The sequence below is a fragment of the Aquarana catesbeiana genome, linkage group LG01 (genome assembly GCF_042186555.1).
Source record: "Aquarana catesbeiana isolate 2022-GZ linkage group LG01, ASM4218655v1, whole genome shotgun sequence".
NCBI classification, from domain to species: Eukaryota; Metazoa; Chordata; class Amphibia; order Anura; family Ranidae; genus Aquarana; species Aquarana catesbeiana.
In genome coordinates, this window is record NC_133324.1 from 361,771,370 (window position 1) to 361,797,262 (window position 25,893).

A 25,893-nucleotide genomic window follows, 5' to 3' on the forward strand; every position below is an offset into this window, starting at 1 on the left:
TAGACAGAGAGACAGTGTCATTTGATTTAAGTTAGATAGATTAGGCAGGACAGTCAGTGAGTTAGCTGCACTTACAGTGTATTGTGTATATATATGCATCCCAGGTGATGTGTATATATATATATATATATATATATATACACTGTATTCAGTTTAGCGAGATCCGTTCCTGTTACCTTGCTACTGACAGGCAGGCTTGTGTTGTTACAGTATTTACAGCTACCTGAAGAAAATTGCTGGTGGTCTTTTGATCCTATTAGTACCACAGTCAGGCAGCTAGACTATTTACAGTTAGTGTAGTGCGTCCTCCTCACAGTGTTCAGTTAAAGCTACAAGTTAGTTTAGTGAGACCTCTGAACAGTGTTCAGCTAAAGCTACAAGTTAGTGTAGTGCATCCTCCTCACAGTGTTCAGCTAAAGCTACAAGTTAGTGTAGTGCACAGTGTTCAGCTAAAGCTACAAGTTAGTGTAGTGTGTCCTCTGAACAGTGTTCAGCTAAAGCTACAAGTTAGTGTAGTGCGTCCTCCTCACAGTGTTCAGCTAAAACTACAAGTTAGTGTAGTGCGACCTCTGCACAGTGTTCAGCTAAAGCTACAAGTTAGTGTAGTGCGTCCTCCTCACAGTGTTCAGCTAAAGCTACAAGTTAGTGTAGTGCACAGTGTTCAGCTAAAGCTACAAGTTAGGGTAGTGCGTCCTCCTCACAGTGTTCAGCTAAAGCTACAAGTTAGTGTAGTGCGTCCTCCTCACAGTGTTCAGCTAAAGCTACAAGTTAGTGTAGTGCGACCTCTGCACAGTGTTCAGCTAAAGCTACAAGTTAGTGTAGTGTGTCCTCCTCACAGTGTTCAGCTAAAACTACAAGTTAGTGTAGTGCGACCTCTACACAGTGTTCAGCTAAAACTAAAAGTTAGTGTAGTGCATCCTCCTCACAGTGTTCAGCTAAAGCTACAAGTTAGTGTAGTGCACAATGTTCAGCTGAAGCTACAAGTTAGTGTAGTGCATCCTCTGAACAGTGTTCAACTAAAGCTACAAGTTAGTGTAGTGCGTCCTCCTCACAGTGTTCAGCTAAAACTACAAGTTAGTGTAGTGCAACCTCTGCACAGTGTTCAGCTAAAGCTACAAGTTAGTGTAGTGCGTCCTGCTCACAGTGTTCAGCTAAAGTTACAAGTTAGTGTAGTGCACAGTGTTCAGCTAAAGCTACAAGTTAGTGTAGTGCGTCCTCCTCACAGTGTTCAGCTAAAGCTACAAGTTAGTGTAGTGCACATTGTTCATCTAAAGCTACAAGTTATGGAAGTGCGTCCTCCTCACAGTGTTCAGCTAAAGCTACAAGTTAGTGTAGTGCGTCCTCCTCACAGTGTTCAGCTAAAACTACAAGTTAGTGTAGTGCGACCTCTGCACAGTGTTCAGCTAAAGTTACAAGTTAGTGTAGTGTGTCCTCCTCACAGTGTTTAGCTAAAACTACAAGTTAGTGTAGTGCGACCTCTACACAGTGTTCAGCTAAAGCTGCAAGTTAGTGTAGTGCGTCCTCCTCACAGTTTTCAGCTAAAGCTACAAGTTAGTGTAGTGCACAGTGTTCAGCTAAAGCTACAAGTTAGTGTAGTGCGTCCTCCTCACAGTGTTCAGCTAAAGCTACAAGTTAGTGTGGTGCACAGTGTTCAGCTAAAGCTACAAGTTAGTGTAGTGCATCCTCCTCACAGTGTTCAGCTAAAACTACAAGTTAGTGTAGTGCGACCTCTGCACAGTGTTCAGCTAAAGCTACAAGTTAGTGTAGTGCGTCCTCTGAACAGAGTTCAGCTAAATCTACAAGTTAGTGTAGTGCACAGTGTTCAGCTAAAGCTACAAGTTAGTGTAATTTGTCCTCCTCACAGTGTTCAGCTAAAACTACAAGTTAGTATAGTGCGACCTCTGCACAGTGTTCAGCTAAAGCTACAAGTTAGTGTAGTGCCTCCTCTGAACAGTGTTCAGCTAAAGCTACAAGTTAGTGCAGTGCACAGTGTTCAGCTAAAGCTACAAGTTAGTGTAGTGTGTCCTCCTCACAGTGTTCAGCTAAAACTCCAAGTTAGTATAGTGCGACCTCTGCACAGTGTTCAGCTAAAGCTACAAGTTAGTGTAGTGCATCCTCCTCACAGTGTTCAGCTAAAACTACAGGTTAGTGTAGTGGACCTCTGCACAGTGTTCAGCTAAAGCTACAAGTTAGTGTAGTGCGTCCTCCTCACAGTGTTCAGCTAAAACTCCAAGTTAGTATAGTGCGACCTCTGCACAGTGTTCAGCTAAAGCTATAAGTTAGTGTAGTGCATCCTCCTCACAGTGTTCAGCTAAAACTACAAGTTAGTGTAGTGGACCTCTGCACAGTGTTCAGCTAAAGCTACAAGTTAGTGTAGTGCGTCCTCCTCACAGTGTTCAGCTAAAACTCCAAGTTAGTATAGTGCGACCTCTGCACAGTGTTCAGCTAAAGCTATAAGTTAGTGTAGTGCATCCTCCTCACAGTGTTCAGCTAAAACTACAAGTTAGTGTAGTGGACCTCTGCACAGTGTTCAGCTAAAGCTACAAGTTAGTGTAGTGCATCCTCTGAACAGTGTTCAGCTAAAGCTACAAGTTAGTGTAGTGCACAGTATTCAGCTAAAAGCTACAAATTAGTGTAGTGCATCCTCCTCACAGTGTTCAGCTAAAACTACAAGTTTGTGTACTGCATCCTCTGAACAGTGTTCAGCTAAAGCTACAAGTTAGTGTAGTGCACAGTGTTCAGCTAAAGCTACAAGTTAGTGTAGTGCGTCCTCCTCACAGTGTTCAGATAAAGCTACAAGTTAGTGTAGTGCGTCCTCTGAACAGTGTTCAGCTAAAGCTACAAGTTAGTGTAGTGCATCCTCCTCACAGTGTTCAGCTAAAACTACAAGTTAGTGTAGTGCGACCTCTGCACAGTGTTCAGCTAAAGCTACAAGTTAGTGTAGTGCATCCTCCTCACAGTGTTCAGCTAAAGCTACAAGTTAGTGTAGTCCACAGTGTTCAGCTAAAGCTACAAGTTAGTGTAGTGCGTCCTCCTCACAGTGTTCAGCTAAAGCTACAAGTTAGTGTAGTGCACATTGTTCAGCTAAAGCTACAAGTTAGGGAAGTGCGTCCTCCTCACAGTGTTCAGCTAAAGCTACAAGTTAGTGTAATGCGTCCTCCTCACAGTGTTCAGCTAAAACTACAAGTTAGTATAGTGCGACCTCTGCACAGTGTTCAGCTAAAGTTACAAGTTAGTGTAGTGTGTCCTCCTCACAGTGTTCAGCTAAAACTACAAGTTAGTGTAGTGCGACCTCTACACAGTGTTCAGCTAAAGCTACAAGTTAGTGTAGTGCGTCCTCCTCACAGTTTTCAGCTAAAGCTACAAGTTAGTGTAGTGCACAGTGTTCAGCTAAAGCTACAAGTTAGTGTAGTGCGTCCTCCTCACAGTGTTCATCTAAAGCTACAAGTTAGTGTAGTGTGTCCTCCTCACAGTGTTCAGCTAAAACTACAAGTTAGTGTAGTGCGACCTCTGCACAGTGTTCAGCTAAAGCTACAAGTTAGTGTAGTGAATCCTCCTCACAGTGTTCAGCTAAAGCTACAAGTTAGTGTAGTCCACAGTGTTCAGCTAAAGCTACAAGTTAGTGTAGTGCGTCCTCCTCACAGTGTTCAGCTAAAACTACAAGTTAGTATAGTGCGACCTCTGCACAGTGTTCAGCTAAAGCTGCAAGTTAGTGTAGTGCCTCCTCTGAACAGTGTTCAGCTAAAGCTACAAGTTAGTGTAGTGCACAGTGTTCAGCTAAAGCTACAAGTTAGTGTAGTGCACAATGTTCAGCTGAAGCTACAAGTTAGTGTAGTGCATCCTCTGAACAGTGTTCAACTAAAGCTACAAGTTAGTGTAGTGCGTCCTCCTCACAGTGTTCAGCTAAAACTACAAGTTAGTGTAGTGCAACCTCTGCACAGTGTTCAGCTAAAGCTACAAGTTAGTGTAGTGCGTCCTGCTCACAGTGTTCAGCTAAAGTTACAAGTTAGTGTAGTGCACAGTGTTCAGCTAAAGCTACAAGTTAGTGTAGTGTGTCCTCCTCACAGTGTTCAGCTAAAGCTACAAGTTAGTGTATTGCACATTGTTCATCTAAAGCTACAAGTTATGGAAGTGCGTCCTCCTCACAGTGTTCAGCTAAAGCTACAAGTTAGTGTAGTGCGTCCTCCTCACAGTGTTCAGCTAAAACTACAAGTTAGTGTAGTGCGACCTCTGCACAGTGTTCAGCTAAAGTTACAAGTTAGTGTAGTGTGTCCTCCTCACAGTGTTCAGCTAAAACTACAAGTTAGTGTAGTGCGACCTCTGCACAGTGTTCAGCTAAAGCTACAAGTTAGTGTAGTGCGTCCTCTGAACAGTGTTCAGCTAAAGCTACAAGTTAGTGTGGTGCACAGTGTTCAGCTAAAGCTACAAGTTAGTGTAGTGCATCCTCCTCACAGTGTTCAGCTAAAACTACAAGTTAGTGTAGTGCGACCTCTGCACAGTGTTCAGCTAAAGCTACAAGTTAGTGTAGTGCGTCCTCTGAACAGAGTTCAGCTAAATCTACAAGTTAGTGTAGTGCACAGTGTTCAGCTAAAGCTACAAGTTAGTGTAATTTGTCCTCCTCACAGTGTTCAGCTAAAACTACAAGTTAGTATAGTGCGACCTCTGCACAGTGTTCAGCTAAAGCTACAAGTTAGTGTAGTGCCTCCTCTGAACAGTGTTCAGCTAAAGCTACAAGTTAGTGCAGTGCACAGTGTTCAGCTAAAGCTACAAGTTAGTGTAGTGTGTCCTCCTCACAGTGTTCAGCTAAAACTCCAAGTTAGTATAGTGCGACCTCTGCACAGTGTTCAGCTAAAGCTACAAGTTAGTGTAGTGCATCCTCCTCACAGTGTTCAGCTAAAACTACAGGTTAGTGTAGTGGACCTCTGCACAGTGTTCAGCTAAAGCTACAAGTTAGTGTAGTGCGTCCTCCTCACAGTGTTCAGCTAAAACTCCAAGTTAGTATAGTGCGACCTCTGCACAGTGTTCAGCTAAAGCTATAAGTTAGTGTAGTGCATCCTCCTCACAGTGTTCAGCTAAGACTACAAGTTAGTGTAGTGGACCTCTGCACAGTGTTCAGCTAAAGCTACAAGTTAGTGTAGTGCGTCCTCCTCACAGTGTTCAGCTAAAACTCCAAGTTAGTATAGTGCGACCTCTGCACAGTGTTCAGCTAAAGCTATAAGTTAGTGTAGTGCATCCTCCTCACAGTGTTCAGCTAAAACTACAAGTTAGTGTAGTGGACCTCTGCACAGTGTTCAGCTAAAGCTACAAGTTAGTGTAGTGCATCCTCTGAACAGTGTTCAGCTAAAGCTACAAGTTAGTGTAGTGCACAGTATTCAGCTAAAAGCTACAAATTAGTGTAGTGCATCCTCCTCACAGTGTTCAGCTAAAACTACAAGTTTGTGTACTGCATCCTCTGAACAGTGTTCAGCTAAAGCTACAAGTTAGTGTAGTGCACAGTGTTCAGCTAAAGCTACAAGTTAGTGTAGTGCGTCCTCCTCACAGTGTTCAGATAAAGCTACAAGTTAGTGTAGTGCGTCCTCTGAACAGTGTTCAGCTAAAGCTACAAGTTAGTGTAGTGCATCCTCCTCACAGTGTTCAGCTAAAACTACAAGTTAGTGTAGTGCGACCTCTGCACAGTGTTCAGCTAAAGCTACAAGTTAGTGTAGTGCATCCTCCTCACAGTGTTCAGCTAAAGCTAAAAGTTAGTATAGTCCACAGTGTTCAGCTAAAGCTACAAGTTAGTGTAGTGCGTCCTCCTCACAGTGTTCAGCTAAAGCTACAAGTTAGTGTAGTGCACATTGTTCAGCTAAAGCTACAAGTTAGGGAAGTGCGTCCTCCTCACAGTGTTCAGCTAAAGCTACAAGTTAGTGTAATGCGTCCTCCTCACAGTGTTCAGCTAAAACTACAAGTTAGTGTAGTGCGACCTCTGCACAGTGTTCAGCTAAAGTTACAAGTTAGTGTAGTGTGTCCTCCTCACAGTGTTCAGCTAAAACTACAAGTTAGTGTAGTGCGACCTCTACACAGTGTTCAGCTAAAGCTACAAGTTAGTGTAGTGCGTCCTCCTCACAGTTTTCAGCTAAAGCTACAAGTTAGTGTAGTGCACAGTGTTCAGCTAAAGCTACAAGTTAGTGTAGTGCATCCTCCTCACAGTGTTCATCTAAAGCTACAAGTTAGTGTAGTGTGTCCTCCTCACAGTGTTCAGCTAAAACTACAAGTTAGTGTAGTGCGACCTCTGCACAGTGTTCAGCTAAAGCTACAAGTTAGTGTAGTGAATCCTCCTCACAGTGTTCAGCTAAAGCTACAAGTTAGTGTAGTCCACAGTGTTCAGCTAAAGCTACAAGTTAGTGTAGTGCGTCCTCCTCACAGTGTTCAGCTAAAACTACAGGTTAGTGTAGTGCGACCTCTGCACAGTGTTCAGCTAAAGCTACAAGTTAGTGTAGTGCCTCCTCTGAACAGTGTTCAGCTAAAGCTACAAGTTAGTGCAGTGCACAGTGTTCAGCTAAAGCTACAAGTTAGTGTAGTGTGTCCTCCTCACAGTGTTCAGCTAAAACTCCAAGTTAGTATAGTGCGACCTCTGCACAGTGTTCAGCTAAAGCTACAAGTTAGTGTAGTGCATCCTCCTCACAGTGTTCAGCTAAAACTACAGGTTAGTGTAGTGGACCTCTGCACAGTGTTCAGCTAAAGCTACAAGTTAGTGTAGTGCGTCCTCCTCACAGTGTTCAGCTAAAACTCCAAGTTAGTATAGTGCGACCTCTGCACAGTGTTCAGCTAAAGCTATAAGTTAGTGTAGTGCATCCTCCTCACAGTGTTCAGCTAAAACTACAAGTTAGTGTAGTGGACCTCTGCACAGTGTTCAGCTAAAGCTACAAGTTAGTGTAGTGCGTCCTCCTCACAGTGTTCAGCTAAAACTCCAAGTTAGTATAGTGCGACCTCTGCACAGTGTTCAGCTAAAGCTATAAGTTAGTGTAGTGCATCCTCCTCACAGTGTTCAGCTAAAACTACAAGTTAGTGTAGTGGACCTCTGCACAGTGTTCAGCTAAAGCTACAAGTTAGTGTAGTGCATCCTCTGAACAGTGTTCAGCTAAAGCTACAAGTTAGTGTAGTGCACAGTATTCAGCTAAAAGCTACAAATTAGTGTAGTGCATCCTCCTCACAGTGTTCAGCTAAAACTACAAGTTTGTGTAGTGCATCCTCTGAACAGTGTTCAGCTAAAGCTACAAGTTAGTGTAGTGCACAGTGTTCAGCTAAAGCTACAAGTTAGTGTAGTGCGTCCTCCTCACAGTGTTCAGATAAAGCTACAAGTTAGTGTAGTGCGTCCTCTGAACAGTGTTCAGCTAAAGCTACAAGTTAGTGTAGTGCATCCTCCTCACAGTGTTCAGCTAAAACTACAAGTTAGTGTAGTGCGACCTCTGCACAGTGTTCAGCTAAAGCTACAAGTTAGTGTAGTGCATCCTCCTCACAGTGTTCAGCTAAAGCTACAAGTTAGTATAGTCCACAGTGTTCAGCTAAAGCTACAAGTTAGTGTAGTGCGTCCTCCTCACAGTGTTCAGCTAAAGCTACAAGTTAGTGTAGTGCACATTGTTCAGCTAAAGCTACAAGTTAGGGAAGTGCGTCCTCCTCACAGTGTTCAGCTAAAGCTACAAGTTAGTGTAATGCGTCCTCCTCACAGTGTTCAGCTAAAACTACAAGTTAGTGTAGTGCGACCTCTGCACAGTGTTCAGCTAAAGTTACAAGTTAGTGTAGTGTGTCCTCCTCACAGTGTTCAGCTAAAACTACAAGTTAGTGTAGTGCGACCTCTGCACAGTGTTCAGCTAAAGCTACAAGTTAGTGTAGTGAATCCTCCTCACAGTGTTCAGCTAAAGCTACAAGTTAGTGTAGTCCACAGTGTTCAGCTAAAGCTACAAGTTAGTGTAGTGCGTCCTCCTCACAGTGTTCAGCTAAAACTACAAGTTAGTGTAGTGCGACCTCTACACAGTGTTCAGCTAAAGCTACAAGTTAGTGTAGTGCGTCCTTCTCACAGTTTTCAGCTAAAGCTACAAGTTAGTGTAGTGCACAGTGTTCAGCTAAAGCTACAAGTTAGTGTAGTGCGTCCTCCTCACAGTGTTCATCTAAAGCTACAAGTTAGTGTAGTGTGTCCTCCTCACAGTGTTCAGCTAAAACTACAAGTTAGTGTAGTGCAACCTCTGCACAGTGTTCAGCTAAAGCTACAAGTTAGTGTAGTGCGTCCTGCTCACAGTGTTCAGCTAAAGTTACAAGTTAGTGTAGTGCACAGTGTTCAGCTAAAGCTACAAGTTAGTGTAGTGTGTCCTCCTCACAGTGTTCAGCTAAAGCTACAAGTTAGTGTATTGCACATTGTTCATCTAAAGCTACAAGTTATGGAAGTGCGTCCTCCTCACAGTGTTCAGCTAAAGCTACAAGTTAGTGTAGTGCGTCCTCCTCACAGTGTTCAGCTAAAACTACAAGTTAGTGTAGTGCGACCTCTGCACAGTGTTCAGCTAAAGTTACAAGTTAGTGTAGTGTGTCCTCCTCACAGTGTTCAGCTAAAACTACAAGTTAGTGTAGTGCGACCTCTGCACAGTGTTCAGCTAAAGCTACAAGTTAGTGTAGTGAATCCTCCTCACAGTGTTCAGCTAAAGCTACAAGTTAGTGTAGTCCACAGTGTTCAGCTAAAGCTACAAGTTAGTGTAGTGCGTCCTCCTCACAGTGTTCAGCTAAAACTACAAGTTAGTGTAGTGCGACCTCTACACAGTGTTCAGCTAAAGCTACAAGTTAGTGTAGTGCGTCCTTCTCACAGTTTTCAGCTAAAGCTACAAGTTAGTGTAGTGCACAGTGTTCAGCTAAAGCTACAAGTTAGTGTAGTGCGTCCTCCTCACAGTGTTCATCTAAAGCTACAAGTTAGTGTAGTGTGTCCTCCTCACAGTGTTCAGCTAAAACTACAAGTTAGTGTAGTGCGAACTCTGCACAGTGTTCAGCTAAAGCTACAAGTTAGTGTAGTGCATCCTCCTCACAGTGTTCAGCTAAAGCTACAAGATAGTGTAGTCCACAGTGTTCAGCTAAAGCTACAAGTTAGTGTAGTGCGTCCTCCTCACAGTGTTCAGCTAAAGCTACAAGTTAGTGTAGTGCACAGTGTTCAGCTAAAGCTACAAGCTAGTGTAGTGCGTCCTCTGAACAGTGTTCACCTAAAGCTACAAGTTAGTATAGTTCTTCCTCCTCACAGTGTTCAGCTAAAGCTACAAGTTAGTGTAGTGCACAGTGTTCAGCTAAAGCTACAAGTTAGTGTAGTGCTTCCTCTGAACAGTGTTCAGCTAAAGCTACAAGTTAGTGTAGTGCATCCTCCTCACAGTGTTCAGATAAAACTACAAGTTAGTGTAGTGGACCTCTGCACAGTGTTCAGCTAAAGCTACAATTTAGTGTAGTGCGTCCTCTGAACAGTGTTCAGCTAAAGCTATAAGTTAGTGTAGTGCATCCTCCTCACAGTGTTCAGCTAAAACTACAAGTTAGTGTAGTGCGACCTCTGCACAGTGTTCAGCTAAATCTACAAGTTAGTGTAGTGCGTCCTCTGAACAGAGTTCAGCTAAATCTACAAGTTAGTGTAGTGCACAGTGTTCAGCTAAAGCTACAAGTTAGCGTAGTGCGTCCTCCTCACAGTGTTCAGCTAAAGCTACAAGTTAGTGTAGTGCACAGTGTTCAGCTAAAGCTACAAGTTAGTGTAGTGCATCCTCTGAATAGTGTTCAGCTAAAGCTACAAGTTAGTATAGTGCTTCCTCCTCACAGTGTTCAGCTAAAGCTACAAGTTAGTGTAGTGCATCCTCCTCATAGTGTTCAGCTAAAGCTACAAGTTAGTGTAGTGGACCTCTGCACAGTGTTCAGCTAAAGCTACAATTTAGTGTAGTGCGTCCTCTGAACAGTGTTCAGCTAAAGCTACAAGTTAGTGTAGTGCACAGTGTTCAGCTAAAGCTACAAGTTAGTGTAGTGTGTCCTCTGAACAGTGTTCAGCTAAAGCTACAAGTTAGTGTAGTGCGTCCTCCTCACAGTGTTCAGCTAAAACTACAAGTTAGTGTAGTGCGACCTCTGCACAGTGTTCAGCTAAAGCTACAAGTTAGTGTAGTGCGTCCTCCTCACAGTGTTCAACTAAAGCTACAAGTTAGTGTAGTGCACAGTGTTCAGCTAAAGCTACAAGTTAGGGTAGTGCGTCATCCTCACAGTGTTCAGCTAAAGCTACAAGTTAGTGTAGTGCGTCCTCCTCACAGTGTTCAGCTAAAACTACAAGTTAGTGTAGTGCGACTTCTGCACAGTGTTCAGCTAAAGCTACAAGTTAGTGTAGTGTGTCCTCCTCACAGTGTTCAGCTAAAACTACAAGTTAGTGTAGTGCGACCTCTACACAGTGTTCAGCTAAAACTGCAAGTTAGTGTAGTGCATCCTCCTCACAGTGTTCAGCTAAAGCTACAAGTTAGTGTAGTGCACAATGTTCAGCTGAAGCTACAAGTTAGTGTAGTGCATCCTCTGAACAGTGTTCAACTAAAGCTACAAGTTAGTGTAGTGCGTCCTCATCACAGTGTTCAGCTAAAACTACAAGTTAGTGTAGTGCAACCTCTGCACAGTGTTCAGCTAAAGCTACAAGTTAGTGTAGTGCGTCCTGCTCACAGTGTTCAGCTAAAGTTACAAGTTAGTGTAGTTCACAGTGTTCAGCTAAAGCTACAAGTTAGTGTAGTGCGTCCTCCTCACAGTGTTCAGCTAAAGCTACAAGTTAGTGTAGTGCACATTGTTCATCTAAAGCTACAAGTTATGGAAGTGCGTCCTCCTCACAGTGTTCAGCTAAAGCTACAAGTTAGTGTAGTGCGTCCTCCTCACAGTGTTCAGCTAAAACTACAAGTTAGTGTAGTGCGACCTCTGCACAGTGTTCAGCTAAAGTTACAAGTTAGTGTAGTGTGTCCTCCTCACAGTGTTCAGCTAAAACTACAAGTTAGTGTAGTGCGACCTCTACACAGTGTTCAGCTAAAGCTGCAAGTTAGTGTAGTGCGTCCTCCTCACAGTTTTCAGCTAAAGCTACAAGTTAGTGTAGTGCACAGTGTTCAGCTAAAGCTACAAGTTAGTGTAGTGCGTCCTCTGAACAGTGTTCAGCTAAAGCTACAAGTTAGTGTGGTGCACACTGTTCAGCTAAAGCTACAAGTTAGTGTAGTGCATCCTCCTCACAGTGTTCAGCTAAAACTACAAGTTAGTGTAGTGCGACCTCTGCACAGTGTTCAGCTAAAGCTACAAGTTAGTGTAGTGCGTCCTCTGAACAGAGTTCAGCTAAATCTACAAGTTAGTGTAGTGCACAGTGTTCAGCTAAAGCTACAAGTTAGTGTAATTCGTCCTCCTCACAGTGTTCAGCTAAAACTACAAGTTAGTATAGTGCGACCTCTGCACAGTGTTCAGCTAAAGCTACAAGTTAGTGTAGTGCCTCCTCTGAACAGTGTTCAGCTAAAGCTACAAGTTAGTGTAGTGCACAGTGTTCAGCTAAAGCTACAAGTTAGTGTAGTGTGTCCTCCTCACAGTGTTCAGCTAAAACTCCAAGTTAGTATAGTGCGACCTCTGCACAGTGTTCAGCTAAAGCTACAAGTTAGTGTAGTGCATCCTCCTCACAGTGTTCAGCTAAAACTACAGGTTAGTGTAGTGGACCTCTGCACAGTGTTCAGCTAAAGCTACAAGTTAGTGTAGTGCGTCCTCCTCACAGTGTTCAGCTAAAACTCCAAGTTAGTATAGTGCGACCTCTGCACAGTGTTCAGCTAAAGCTATAAGTTAGTGTAGTGCATTCTCCTCACAGTGTTCAGCTAAAACTACAAGTTAGTGTAGTGGACCTCTGCACAGTGTTCAGCTAAAGCTACAAGTTAGTGTAGTGCGTCCTCCTCACAGTGTTCAGCTAAAACTCCAAGTTAGTATAGTGCGACCTCTGCACAGTGTTCAGCTAAAGCTATAAGTTAGTGTAGTGCATCCTCCTCACAGTGTTCAGCTAAAACTACAAGTTAATGTAGTGGACCTCTGCACAGTGTTCAGCTAAAGCTACAAGTTATTGTAGTGCATCCTCTGAACAGTGTTCAGCTTAAGCTACAAGTTAGTGTAGTGCACAGTATTCAGCTAAAAGCTACAAATTAGTGTAGTGCATCCTCCTCACAGTGTTCAGCTAAAACTACAAGTTTGTGTAGTGCATCCTCCTCACAGTGTTCAGCTAAAACTACAAGTTAGTGTAGTGCGACCTCTGCACAGTGTTCAGCTAAAGCTACAAGTTAATGTAGTGCGTCCTCTGAACAGAGTTCAGCTAAATCTACAAGTTAGTGTAGTGCACAGTGTTCAGCTAAAGCTACAAGTTAGTGTAATTCGTCCTCCTCACAGTGTTCAGCTAAAACTACAAGTTAGTATAGTGCGACCTCTGCACAGTGTTCAGCTAAAGCTACAAGTTAGTGTAGTGCCTCCTCTGAACAGTGTTCAGCTAAAGCTACAAGTTAGTGTGGTGCACAGTGTTCAGCTAAAGCTACAAGTTAGTGTAGTGCATCCTCCTCACAGTGTTCAGCTAAAACTACAAGTTAGTGTAGTGCGACCTCTGCACAGTGTTCAGCTAAAGCTACAAGTTAGTGTAGTGCGTCCTCTGAACAGAGTTCAGCTAAATCTACATGTTAGTGTAGTGCACAGTGTTCAGCTAAAGCTACAAATTAATGTAGTGCGTCCTCCTCACAGTGTTCAGCTAAAACTACAAGTTAGTATAGTGCGACCTCTGCACAGTGTTCAGCTAAAGCTACAAGTTAGTTTAGTGCGTCCTCTGAACAGTGTTCAGCTAAAGCTACAAGTTAGTGTAGCGCACAGTGTTCAGCTAAAGCTACAAGTTAGTGTAGTGCGTCCTCCTCACAGTGTTCAGCTAAAACTACAAGTTGGTATAGTGCGACCTCTGCACAGTGTTCAGCTAAAGCTACAAGTTAGTGTAGTACGTCCTCTGAACAGTGTTCAGCTAAAGCTACAAGTTAGTGTAGTGGACCTCTGCACAGTGTTCAGCTAAAGCTACAAGTTAGTGTAGTGCGTCCTCCTCACAGTGTTCAGCTAAAACTCCAAGTTAGTATAGTGCGACCTCTGCACAGTGTTCAGCTAAAGCTACAATTTAGTGTAGTGCGTCCTCTGAACAGTGTTCAGCTAAAGCTACAAGTTAGTGTAGTGCACAGTGTTCAGCTAAAGCTACAAGTTAGTGTAGTGCGTCCTCTGAACAGTGTTCAGCTAAAGCTACAAGTTAGTGTAGTGCATCCTTCTCACAGTGTTCAGCTAAAACTACAAGTTAGTGTAGTGGACCTCTGCACAGTGTTCAGCTAAAGCTACAAGTTAGTGTAGTGCGTCCTCCTCACAGTGTTCAGCTAAAACTCCAAGTTAGTATAGTGTGACCTCTGCACAGTGTTCAGCTAAAGCTACAAGTTAGTGTAATGCATCCTCCTCACAGTGTTCAGCTAAAACTACAAGTTAGTGTAGTGGACCTCTGCACAGTGTTCAGCTAAAGCTACAAGTTAGTGTAGTGCGTCCTCCTCACAGTGTTCAGCTAAAACTCCAAGTTAGTATAGTGCGACCTCTGCACAGTGTTCAGCTAAAGCTACAAGTTAGTGTAGTGCATCCTCCTCACAGTGTTCAGCTAAAACTACAAGTTAGTGTAGTGGACCTCTGCACAGTGTTCAGCTAAAGCTACAAGTTAGTGTAGTGCATCCTCTGAACAGTGTTCAGCTAAAGCTACAAGTTAGTGTAGTGCACAGTGTTCAGCTAAAGCTACAAGTTAGTGTAGTGCATCCTCCTCACAGTGTTCAGCTAAAACTACAAGTTTGTGTAGTGCGTCCTCTGAACAGTGTTCAGCTAAAGCTACAAGTTAGTGTAGTGCACAGTGTTCAGCTAAAGCTACAAGTTAGTGTAGTGCGTCCTCTTCACAGTGTTCAGCTAAAACTACAAGTTAGTGTAGTGCGACCTCTGCACAGTGTTCAGCGAAAGCTACAAGTTAGTGTAGTGCGTCCTCTGAACAGTGTTCAGCTAAATCTACAAGTTAGTGTAGTGCGTCCTCTGAACAGTGTTCAGCTAAAGCTACAAGTTAGTGTAGTGCGTCCTCCTCACAGTGTTCAGCTAAAGCTACCTGTAGAAGGTTGTGGTGTTTTCCTGATCCTATCACTACCGCAGGCAGCTAAATAAGCTACAAGTTAGTGTAGTGCATCCTCCTCACAGTGTTCAGCTAAAACTACAAGTTAGTGTAGTGTGACCCCTGCACAGTGTTCACCTAAAGCTACCTGTAGAAGGTTGGTGGTGTTCGCATACTACAGGCAGCAGTTGATTTTGCTAGCTGCAGTATCAGTATGTATATATATATATATATATATATATATATATATATCCCAGCTTAGTGCAGCTACAGGCCATTAGTATGTCTGGAAGGCCAACAAGGAGAGGCAGACAGTCACAAGCCAATAATAGAGGGCAAGCAGGCTCTGTGTCTAGAGGCAACAGTGCTGGTCGTGGAGACGGTGCATCCTCATCAGCACTTGGCCGTGGGACACGCTTGGCCTTTCTTTTGGCAGCTGGCCGTGTTGAGCTGCAACATGCGAAAGACTTGGTCGAGTGGATGACCAAGCCGTGCTCATCCTCCTCATCCTCTCTCACTAATGCTCAGGGTAATTTGTCTGGCAAAGCAGCTGCCAACGTGGCCTCTTCCCTTGGCTCAATGGCATTAGTGACTCCTTCCCTAGCCCCACCATGTCCTCCTGAGGAGTCCCTCAAACTGTTTGACCACAGTGTTGGGTACATGCTCCAGGAGGATGCCCAGCGTTTAGAAGGCTCTGATGATGATACTGAGCTAGATGAAGGCAGTAACGTGAGCACGGACAGAGGAGGTGCCCAAGAAGGACAGCAATCTGGCAGTCATTCTCCCCCTGCTGCATCATACTGCCATGTTTGCTCCAGTGATGAGGAGAGAGGGGATGATGAGGTCACTGACTCAACGTGGGTGCCTGATAGGAGAGAGGAGGAGGCACATCACCAACGAGGCAAGATGCCCTCCAGGGGCCAGCCTAAGGGCAGCACACTGACTGCATCACACCACAAAGCTCCGCATGTGCAGGGCGCTGCTGTCTCTGTGCGTAATTCTAAAAGTTCTTTGGTGTGGGCCTTTTTTGAGACGAGTGCATCAGATCTCACCGTTGCTATTTGCAACATATGTCTCAAGCGTATCTCGCGTGGCCAAAACATCTTCCACTTGGGCACCACATGCTTGACCAGACATATGTTGACCTGTCATGCAGTTCGTTGGCAAGCGTATCCAAAAGACCCACACCAAAGAACAAAGAGGACCTCTCCTTGCTCCTCATCAGCTGAGATCTCCAACCCCACTATACCTTCAGTCCTCTCTGAGACCTGCACTGAGAGGAATGAAGGTGTAGAATTAGGTGTGTCACAGCCAAGTACTTGTGGGCAATCTGCCTTCGGTACACCGACGTCAGATTGTACCAGGCAAATTTTCCTGCCCCAGCTGCTGCACCGCCGAAAGAAGTTTGCTCGCAGCCATCCACATGCCCAGTGGTTGAATGCTAGCTTGGCAAAATTGCTAGCACTTCAACTGCTACCTCTTCAGTTGGTAGACTCTGCCCCCTTCTGTGAGTTTTTGGAATGTGCGGTTCCTCAGTGGCAGGTACCCAAACACCACTTTTTCTCACAGAAGGCAATTCCGTCTCTCTACCAGCATGTGGAAGGCAATGTCTTGGCCTCGCTGGACAGGGCAGTCAGCGGTAAGGTGCATATTACCGCTGACTCATGGTCCAGCAGGCATGGACAGGGACCTTACCTAAGTTTCACGGCGCATTGGGTCACTCTGCTGGCATCTGGGAAGGATGCAGGACAAGGTGCAGTAGTGTTGAAGGTTGTTCCGCCACCACGCCTCCAAAATGCCACTACTAATGATTGTGACACACCTCTCTCCTCCACCCCCTCCTCTTTTTCTTCCTCCATGGCCTCTTCCTGTGCTTTGTCCTCGGAACCAGTGGTGCTCCGTAGGCTTTAAAGGGGCTATGCAAGTAGGCAGGCCAGAAGATGCCATGCGGTGCTTGAGCTGGTGTGCTTGGGGGACAGGAGCCACACTGGGGCAGAGGTTCTGTCAGCTCTGCAGGGGCATGTTCAGAGGTGGTTGACGCCACGCCAACTTAAGGCAGGAATGGTGGTTTGCGACAATGGCACCATCCTCCTCTCCACCCTCCGACAGGGATAACTGACCCATGTGCCCTGTTTGGCTCACGTCCTTAACTTGGTTGTGCAGCAGTTCTTGGGCAGGTACCTGGGCTTACAGGATGTCCTAGGCAGGCCAGGAAAGTCTGTGTGCATTTCTGTCGGTCATATAATGCCAGTGCTTGGCTGGCAGACCTCCAAAAGGACTTTAACCTGCCCAAGAACCACCTAATCTGCGACATGCCCACCAGGTGGAACTCAACATTGGCCATGCTGCAGCGGCTGCACACACAACAGAGGGCCATCAATGAGTACCTGTGCGACTATGGCACCAGGACAGGGTCAGGGGAGCTTGTTTTTTTTCCCCACACCAGTGGGCCATGATCAGGGATGCATGCACTGTCCTGTCACCATTTGAGGAGGCCAGGAGGATGGTGAACAGTGACAGTGCATGCATCAGTGACACTGTCCCCCTTGCCCACCCGTTGGAGCACACGCTGCATGGAATAATGGACAGGGCACTTGAGACAGAACAGAGGCAGGAACAGGAGGACTTCCTTAGCTCTCAAGGCCCCCTTTATTCAGACAGTGTTCCTGCGTGCCCGCCGATCACACAGGAAGAGGATGAGGAGGAGGATTGTGTCAGTATGGAGGTGGAGCCTGGCACTCAGCATCAGCAGCAGTCTTTAAGGGATCAGTCCCATGAAACACATGAACTTGTACGTGGCTGGGAGTAGGTGGCTGTGGACCATGTCGTCCGTCATCCTTAGTGACCCAGAGGACTCCGGACCGAACCTCAGCAAACCTACGCAGCATGGCCTCCCTGATCCTGCAAAACCTGCGGAAGGATCCTTATATCGTGGTATCAAGGAGGGGGATGATTACTGGCTGGCAACCCTCCTTGATCCACGTTACAAGGGTAAGGTTGCGGACCTTATCTTGCCGTCGCAGAGGGAGCAGAGGATGAAACATCTTCGGGAGGCCTTGACCGATGCGTTCAGACAATTTTTTAGTCCGCAGCCCCAAGGTATGATTGGTTCCAGCAACCATCGCCAGCATCTGTTTTACATGGTGCAGGAATACCTAGGGGCAAGATCTGACTTGGATACCTTTCCAACCAAAAATCCTCTGGGTTACAGGGTCTTGAGGATGGATCACTGGCCAGAGCTTGCACAGTATGCAATTGAGTTACTGGCCTGTCCTGCATCCAGCGTTCTTTCGGAACGCACATTCAGTGCTGCTGGAGGCTTTGTAACTGATCACAGGGTGTGTCTGTCCACCGACTCGGTCGATTGACTGACCTTCATAAAAATGAATCAGTCTTGGATCACCACCAGCTACCAAGCACCTGATGCTGATGTAACCGAATAATTTTTTTTGAAATGTCAGATCCCTTCAAAGACTGCCTATGCTGATGTTGAGTGACTATCCTATTATGCTGAGTAATTATCCTCTTCCTCCTCAATGATCATGCTGATAGCTTGTAAGAACATTTTTGGTTCTGGGTGCTGCCACCAGTGCCTAAGGCCCAAGTTTTAAGCCCCTGTTTAACAGGGGCATGTAATTACAATTTTTGATGCAATTCTTTGCAGCAGGGCTAGTTCCTGCGCTCCAACTAGAGTATCTGTGAGAGGTTGCACTGTTGTAGCACCAGCACCAGTTCCTAAGGCCCAATTTTTCAGCCCCTGTTCAACAGGGACATGTAATTAGAATTCTTGATCTAATATTTCACAGTAGGGCCCATTTCTGCACCCACCAAGATTAACTGTGAGGACTTACAGTGTTGTGGCACCAGCACCACCACCAAAGGCCCAATTTTTCAGCCCCTGTTCAACAGGGGCATGTAATTACAATTCTTGATCTAATACTTCACAGCAGGGCCCGTTCCAGCGCCCATCAAGAGTAACTGTGAGGACTTACAGTGTTGTGGCACCAGCACCATCACCACCATCACCAAAGGCCCAATTTTTCTGGCCCTGTTCAACAGGGGCATGTAATTACAATTCTTGATCTAATATTTCACAGCAGGGCCCTGTGAGGGCTTACAGTGTTGAGGCCACAACAACACCTAAGGCCCAAATTTCTGCTGAGTATATAGGGCAGGCCCCTACTTTCAAACATCCAACTTACAAATGACTCCTATTTACAAACGGAAGGAGACAACAGGAAGTGAGATGAAATCTACCCCATAGGAAGGGAAATTCTTTCCTGTAAGAGTTAATATGGGAAACATTTTTCTCCTTTCCACTGATGCTTTATCACCAATCCTTGTTTTACTAAAAACCCCAAATTTTTTAAAAACATTTGTCATTGGAACAAAAAGTGAGGTGAAATCTTCTGAAGAGGAGTACAGACAGAAAAACAAATGTCACGGGGTGATAACCCTTACCTATGTTTTCCAAAAAGCTTAAAAACAGATTTTTTGGCTGGAGCTACACTTTAAAAATGTACCAGTTCAAAATTACAAACAGATTCTACTTAACAAACCACAGTCCCTGTCTTGTTTGCACCATCTGTACACTGCTGTTCAGAGTATATAGGGCCTGGGGGCCCCACGCCATTCCTTTTTTTAAATTTGGGTGCGGGGTTCCCCTTAATATCCATACAGGACCCAAAGGGCCTGGTAATGGACTGGAGGGTACCCATGCCGTTTGTCTCACTGATTTTCATCCATATTGCCAGGACCCGACATTACATTAAAGCTGCAAGCAGTTTTAAATGACTTTTTTTCCTTTAAAAATGTCATTTTGTGCAGGGACTGTTCTAAGCACGGGAAACACGCGCCACTTTACAGGTATACTATAGACACCCCCCAGGTATGATATTTAAAGGAATATTTCACTTTTTTTTTTTACTTTAAGCATCATTAAAATCACTGCTCCCGAAAAAACGGCCATTTTTAAAAGTTTTTTTGCATCGATACATGTCCCCTGGGGCAGGACCCGGGTCCCCAAACCCTTTTTAGGACAATACCGTGAAAATTAGTATTCAAAATGAGCACTTTTGATTTCTAACGTTTGAGGCCCATAGATGTCAATGGGGTTCTAACGTTCGTGCAAATTTTCGGTCGGTTCGCAGGTTCTGGTGCTAACCGAACCGGAGGGTGTTCGGCTCATCCCTACTGGAAATCCACAACAGCCATAAACATATCAGACGTCACTAAAGCTGTGCACAGAAATTACACCTTCGAATGACTCATAACGATAAATTCTTTGCAATGTGCAACATTTGACAAACATTGGTCTATATGGCCCAAATGATTTTGATGATTTTTATGAAGAGGTTACTTCATAGAGTTACTATTATTTGTCTATAAAGATTATTTGTTAATGGCAAACACAATGGACCACTTTTCAAGATGTATATTGGCTGAATGTGTATATCAATACAACCCTTTATGTTTTGTACTATGTTTTTTTTCCTGAAATACTCAATAAAAAACATTGAATTAAAAAAAAGAAAAATGAAGTTCAATAGCTAGTGTGGCTCTTCTGCTTGATTCTGAGCATGCGTGGAATTTTGTGCGTCGGAATTGTGTACACACACACGATCGGAATTTCCGACAACGGATTTTGTTGTTGGAAAATTTGAGAACCAGCTCTCAAATTTTTGTTGTCGGAAATTCTGACAAAAAATGTCCGATGGAGCCTACACATGGTTGGAATTTCTGACAACAAGCTCCCATCGAACATTTGTTGTCGGAAATTCCGACCGTGTGTACGCGGCATTACAGTGAGTAGTATATTGAACCTCCTTTTTATTGCTGATAAACATACAAAATCATTAGGTATTATTAAATCGTAATACTGTAAGTCATTAAAATACTGCCATGTTAAGAGTGCTGATATGTTAACAAGGCACAGACATGTTTCAGAAATACCATATTATTTTAAAATGCTAATGTGGTGTTTTTACTAAATATTACCATCCATGTTATGTGAATGTAACTTGTTAAGAAAGCATAGAGGAAGTCAGAGTGCCAAATGGTGACAAGACAGTAGGGCCATACACGCCATACACTCCCCTTCTCAAGCTACTGGCTAGAAAGGCATACTGGACGCAGAGTTTTTAGTTTCTAGTTTTTACCTTCTAGCCAGAGCAGATGTTTTGAGAGAGTGGAATTTTTCTAGTAGGTTAGAAATCATGCTCCATTTGCTAATGTTCACACTCTGATAGATATTCTGTCATCGCCAGGTTGCCAATCCTGTTTCCTTTCATGATTTAGTTCTTACAAGTAGTAAAATTCAGTCAAGGAGAACACATACCATTAAAAACTTTTATCTACCTACATGAAGGTAATTTTTTTAAAAAAAGAAAGAATATTGTGTTACAGAGTAAATTACCTAAATTCTTGTTAAAATGAAAGGGTAATTTGTCATTAGTTGTAGCTTTCATGACCTGCATTGAATTGCTGTCAAACATGGGGATCGGAGTTGAATGCAAATTGAATATTTAATCTATTTAAGTTAGCTGCATGTAATGATTTTCTATAAATGTATTCTTAAAAAAAGAAGTGTGGGATTAAAAAAAATAAATAAACATTCATACTCATTTAGGTAGATGTAGCATTGATTTGATGCTGCATCTGCCCCCCACCGCCTCTACACTGGGAAATGAGTGACCAAAGACAGCTGGCCACTCAGTTTTCAGGTCCCTGCCAGTCTCTGCTCTGTGCTCTGACCCTCCAGTGCCAGGCTGTAAAAGGGGAGGAGGAGGGAGAGATTGGCTCAGTCTCCCAGCAGCATGCTGAGAGGCTGAGCCAGCTGCCTGTCAGGCATCTGGGTGGATCCCTACATTATTGCAGGATCACTGCAGAGCCTGGACCTGCTCTGTGACATCAGCCAACAGCAGACTTTAACCCATACTTTCTCTATTAAGTAACCAGAAACATTTGTGACTAGAAGGCTTGTGTGCTTCAAAATAAGTTTCTCCACCAAACTTGCACTATTATTAAAAAAAAACACAATAGATGTAATTTACAAGCAAATCTTCTTCCTTTTTTCAGGTATTCATTGGAAATACAAATGCAGACAGTGTTGTTCAACATAAGCTTCAGAATCATATAAGAGCAAGATACCTGCGTTTCACTCCTTTGAACTGGAACTTGAATGGCAGGATAGGAATGAGAGTAGAAGTGTATGGATGTACATACAGTAAGTAACAGAACATTGACTGCTTCATTGCTGTTTCATTATTTTTACCACTGTTTTGAGGACCACCCAACTGGTTCTTGGGAATATAAAACATGTAGCAATTTTAGGCTTTTATATGTCCGTTCAGATATGTTTCAGATAATGTGCATTTTGTTATCCTGTTTTTTTTTGTGTATAGTAAAACAAAGGTGTTTTATTATAGCAGCCCAAATTAAAATAATAAAATAATTACTATGATGTAGTTATCTTGAAATACAGTATATAATGTGTAGTATAGGCCTTCAAGCAACCCAACCCTCTTATAAAGAACAAAATGCCTTCCTTTCTCTAGATCTGTCTTGCTCAAACTTACCACAGAGGAACCATTAAAATACTGGTTTCAGGGGGACCCCCCCCCAACCTTATTAGCTACAACTCATGATACAATAGTATAATCTGTAAATTAAATGTTTAGACATACAGTGGGGACGGAACGTATTCAGACCCCCTTAAATATTTCACTCTTTGTTATATTGCAGCCATTTGCTAAAATCATTTAAGTTCCTTTTTTTTCCTCATTAATGTACACACAGCACCCCATATTGACAAAAAAACACAGAATTGTTGACATTTTTGCAGATTTATTAAAAAAGAAAAACTGAAATATCACATGGTCCTAAGTATTCAGACCCTTTGCTCAGTATTTAGTAGAAGCACCCTTTTGACTGGTCATTGTCTTGTTGAAAGGTAAACCCTCGGCCCAGTCTGAGGTCCTGAGCACTCTGGAGAAGGTTTTCATCCAGGATATCCCTGTACTTGGCCACATTCATCTTTCCCTCGATTGCAACCAGTTGTCCTGTCCCTGCAGCTGAAAAACACCCCCACAGCATGATGTTGCCACCACCTTGCATCACTGTTGGGACTGTATTGGACAGATGATGAGCAGTGCCTGGTTTTCTCCACACATACCGCTTAGAATTAAGGCCAAAAAGTTCTATCTTGGTCTCATCAGACCAAAGAATCTTATTTCTCACCATCTTGGAGTCCTTCAGGTTTTTTTTAGCAAACTCCATGCGGGCTCTCATGTGTCTTGCACTGAGGAGAGGCTTCTGTCGGGCCACTCTGCCATAAAGCCCCGACTGTTGGAGGGCTGCAGTGATGATTGACATTCTACAACTTTCTCCCATCTCCCGATTGCATCTCTGGAGCTCAGCCACAGTGATCTTTGGGTTCTTCTTTACCTCTCTCACCAAGGCTCTTCTCTCCCGATAGCTCAGTTTGGCCGGATGACCAGCTCTAGGAAGGGTTCTGGTTGTCCCAAACGTCTTCCATTTAAGGATTATGGAGGCCACTGTGTCTCTTAGGAACTTTAAGTGCAGCAGAATTTTTTTGTAACCTTGGCCAGATCTGTGCCTTGCCACAATTCTGTCTCTGAGCTCTTCAGGCAGTTCCTTTGACCCTATGATTCTCATTTGCTCTGACATGCACTGTGAGCTGTAAGTTCTTATATAGACAGGTGTGTGGCTTTCCTAATCAAGTCCAGTCAGTATATTCAAACACAGCTGCACTCAAATGAAGATGTAGAACCATCTCAAGGATGATCAGAAGAAATGGACAGCACATGAGTTAAATATATGAGTGTCACAGCAAATGTCTGAATACTTAGGACCATGTGATATTTCAGTTTTTCTTTTTTAATAAATCTGCAAAAATTTCAACAATTCTGTGTTTTTCTGCCAATATGGGGTGCTGTGTGTACATTAATGAGGAAATAAAATGAACTTAAATGATTTTCGCAAATGGCTGCAATATAACAAAGAGTGAAAAATTTAAGGGGTCTGAATACTTTCCGTCCCCACTGTATATACAAGAATAATGAAAATGGCAAACTTATAGCATTTGGCATCCAATTATCATGAAATTAGAAACATAATAATAACAGTCATAAAAAAATGCAGTGCTCCTTTACATTGGTGGTTGGCGTAGTGCCCCTTACATTAATGGCCAAGGGAAAAAAACCCTCTTACTTTGATGATCGGTAGAAAAGTGCTTCTTTTACTTTGGAGATCAATGTAAAAGTGACCTCATACATTGAGGGGCAGTATACAAGTGCTCTCTTGTATTGAAGGGTCAGTGAAAGAGTGGGAAGTGGGAAGAATGCCCCATTCCATACACACAGGATTGACAAACAAATTTCAGGGGGGGTTGGGGGTTTGGGCACTACCCTAGGAAGCATGTACCAAAGCAAAACACCCTTATATGAGGATCTGGTATAGATGTTAATGAGAGACCCCACCCAGAAAAAGAAAACAGTGGTTCCCCCTAAAAATACATTCCACACGGCCACAGCTACATACAGCATACTGCACTGTGTTCCGGGTGCGAGACACGACTTCCGGTTTCATACCTGGAACACAAAAGAGTCTACCGCAGCAGGGCTAAGCTGCTTAGAGCAAGCAATGTATTCAATCAATGAATACAAAGCTTCCTCTGATTGGCTAAGTCAGAGGTTGTGACATCATCAGCCCGCCTCTCTGACTCAGCCAATCAGAGGAAGCTTGTTATTCATTGATAGAATACAGAGCCCTGTTGCGGAAGACTCTACTGTGCTCTGGGCATGAGACAAATAGTCTTGGCTCACACTCACAAAACTGTGCGGTATGCTGTATGTAGCCGCAGCTACATACAATATATACCATACATCCAGCGGCCTCACAGGTTAGTGAATGGAAAATTGATCCTTTTGCAGGACTTTAAAGGGAACACCTACTCAAGAGTAATAAGGAGTATAAGAAGTATAAGTTTGTTGAAATGAATTTAGGTATTTATTGGGGTATAGATCTGAATAGGTCTACAGTACATAGGGTGAATATACACAGGATACAGGATGCGTGATACAGACAAAAAATTGCAATACAGTATGCAGAGATCCACAATCATAGAACTCCGGTACAAAAGAAACACACATATGGGGAGTACCCAACGCGTTTCGAGATATACTCTTCCTCAGGGGTGTCTGATTGAAATAAGCAAACAAAAAGGTATGTCATGTAGTATTGCTTGGGGGGCATGTGTCTAGTACTGCATCCATTAAAACCTTTCTAAGGGAAGGGGTTGGAGGGGACATAACACCACTGAACAGCGAAGTATAGCTTGCTCCTAGTCCACGTCTGGCGGGCCTTGTGTGCCCAGTCCCAGTGGAGTCACCAGGGAGGTATTCCCCAACAGAGGACGTCAAAAGGCCACCAATGAGTGAAATGGTCCTTGAATGGGCACCAATCTGGGTTAGGTCATCAGAGCAGTGCTGGCAAATTCCTGTTCAGTATGCAGGTAGGGTCGGCACAGATGAGCATATGCAGTGGTCCTGTGTGGCAGGATGTGGCACCCCGACCAAAAAGGGGGGTTGGTGAAGGACATAGTTAGTTTGGGACAGCTTGGCCATTCAAACTATGTACAGTAAAGTGTGTGGAAAGATGGAGTTTTTCTTTAAGCACCCAAGCATATGCTAGGATTTTTTTTTCTGAAAAAAATGTCTTGCATGTTTCTGAATAAAAAAAATTAATAATCACTTTTGGCATCAAATTTCCTTTACTCGGAAAGGTAAAATCATTTTTTTTTTAATCGCCCCTGCTCTGATCCACTCTTTTAAGCATTACTAAAGACATTGCCAAAGAATTCAGCTGTCCTGTGGATAGAAAGTTTGTTGTGTCAACTGATGAGAGAGTGTTCAGTGTACAATTTTAGTGTTTACAACTCTCCATGTGGTGCAGCCAAACAGCTAAATACCGTTTAATTACATATATATGAGCTGTTACCCGTGATCAAAGTGGGTTCCACCTCTACATCTGAAAGAACATAAGATAACACTTCCTTCTCATCTCCTTTAAATGCTTTCTGCTGAGATTTCTCTCAGCGGCAGTGATTAAATGTAGCCTAGGTACCAGTACACTAAGCATACTGAGATTTTCATGCTGACTACCTTAATGAATACAGCATTACCTTTTTGCTATGCTGCAAAATGTATACTAACTATAAAAATTATAATCTATGTACTTACCTTGTTATTTCAGTGTTTTTTTCTTATCTGTTTTTACCTATTTTTGTTTCCCAGATTTTGCTTTTTATTATACTACCTCTGGCCAGGTATAACAGATTCTGGTTTTACAATTGTTCACCTAAAATAATTTGCTTTCCAACCCCTCCCAGCCCATTAATATCTTGTGTCAAACAGAATTATCATTCAAAATTCAGATATTTAACTTTACTGAGTATTTTTAAAGGTACCTTTAGGATATAAAATATAGAAATATCCTAATTGACCTCAGGGAGTCCACAATTTAATGAATTGGTGTTACAGCATATGTAATATTCTTTGCTGACATATCCTCTATATAAATGCTTCACCACCAAGGTGGGGTGGATCATCCATTGCTTTGCTAGCATTTAAAGTCTATGTTTTGTTTCATGAGGCTCAGGTCAGTGTAACAACAATAAACTTTATAGAGAGGCACAACAA

The 25,893-nt window shown here is 43.5% G+C and overlaps 1 protein-coding gene across 2 annotated transcripts in view; it reads left to right on the forward strand.

The window, feature by feature from the left end:
* The window catches only part of CNTNAP4 (contactin associated protein family member 4), a 634,720-nt gene that overhangs the window by 356,237 nt on the left and 252,590 nt on the right, over positions 1-25,893 (forward strand). For both annotated transcript variants that reach the window (XM_073632963.1, XM_073632962.1), the window contains one exon: positions 21,251-21,398. In XM_073632963.1, coding sequence (XP_073489064.1) covers positions 21,251-21,398 — 148 coding nt within the window. The remainder of the gene's footprint in view (positions 1-21,250; positions 21,399-25,893) is intronic.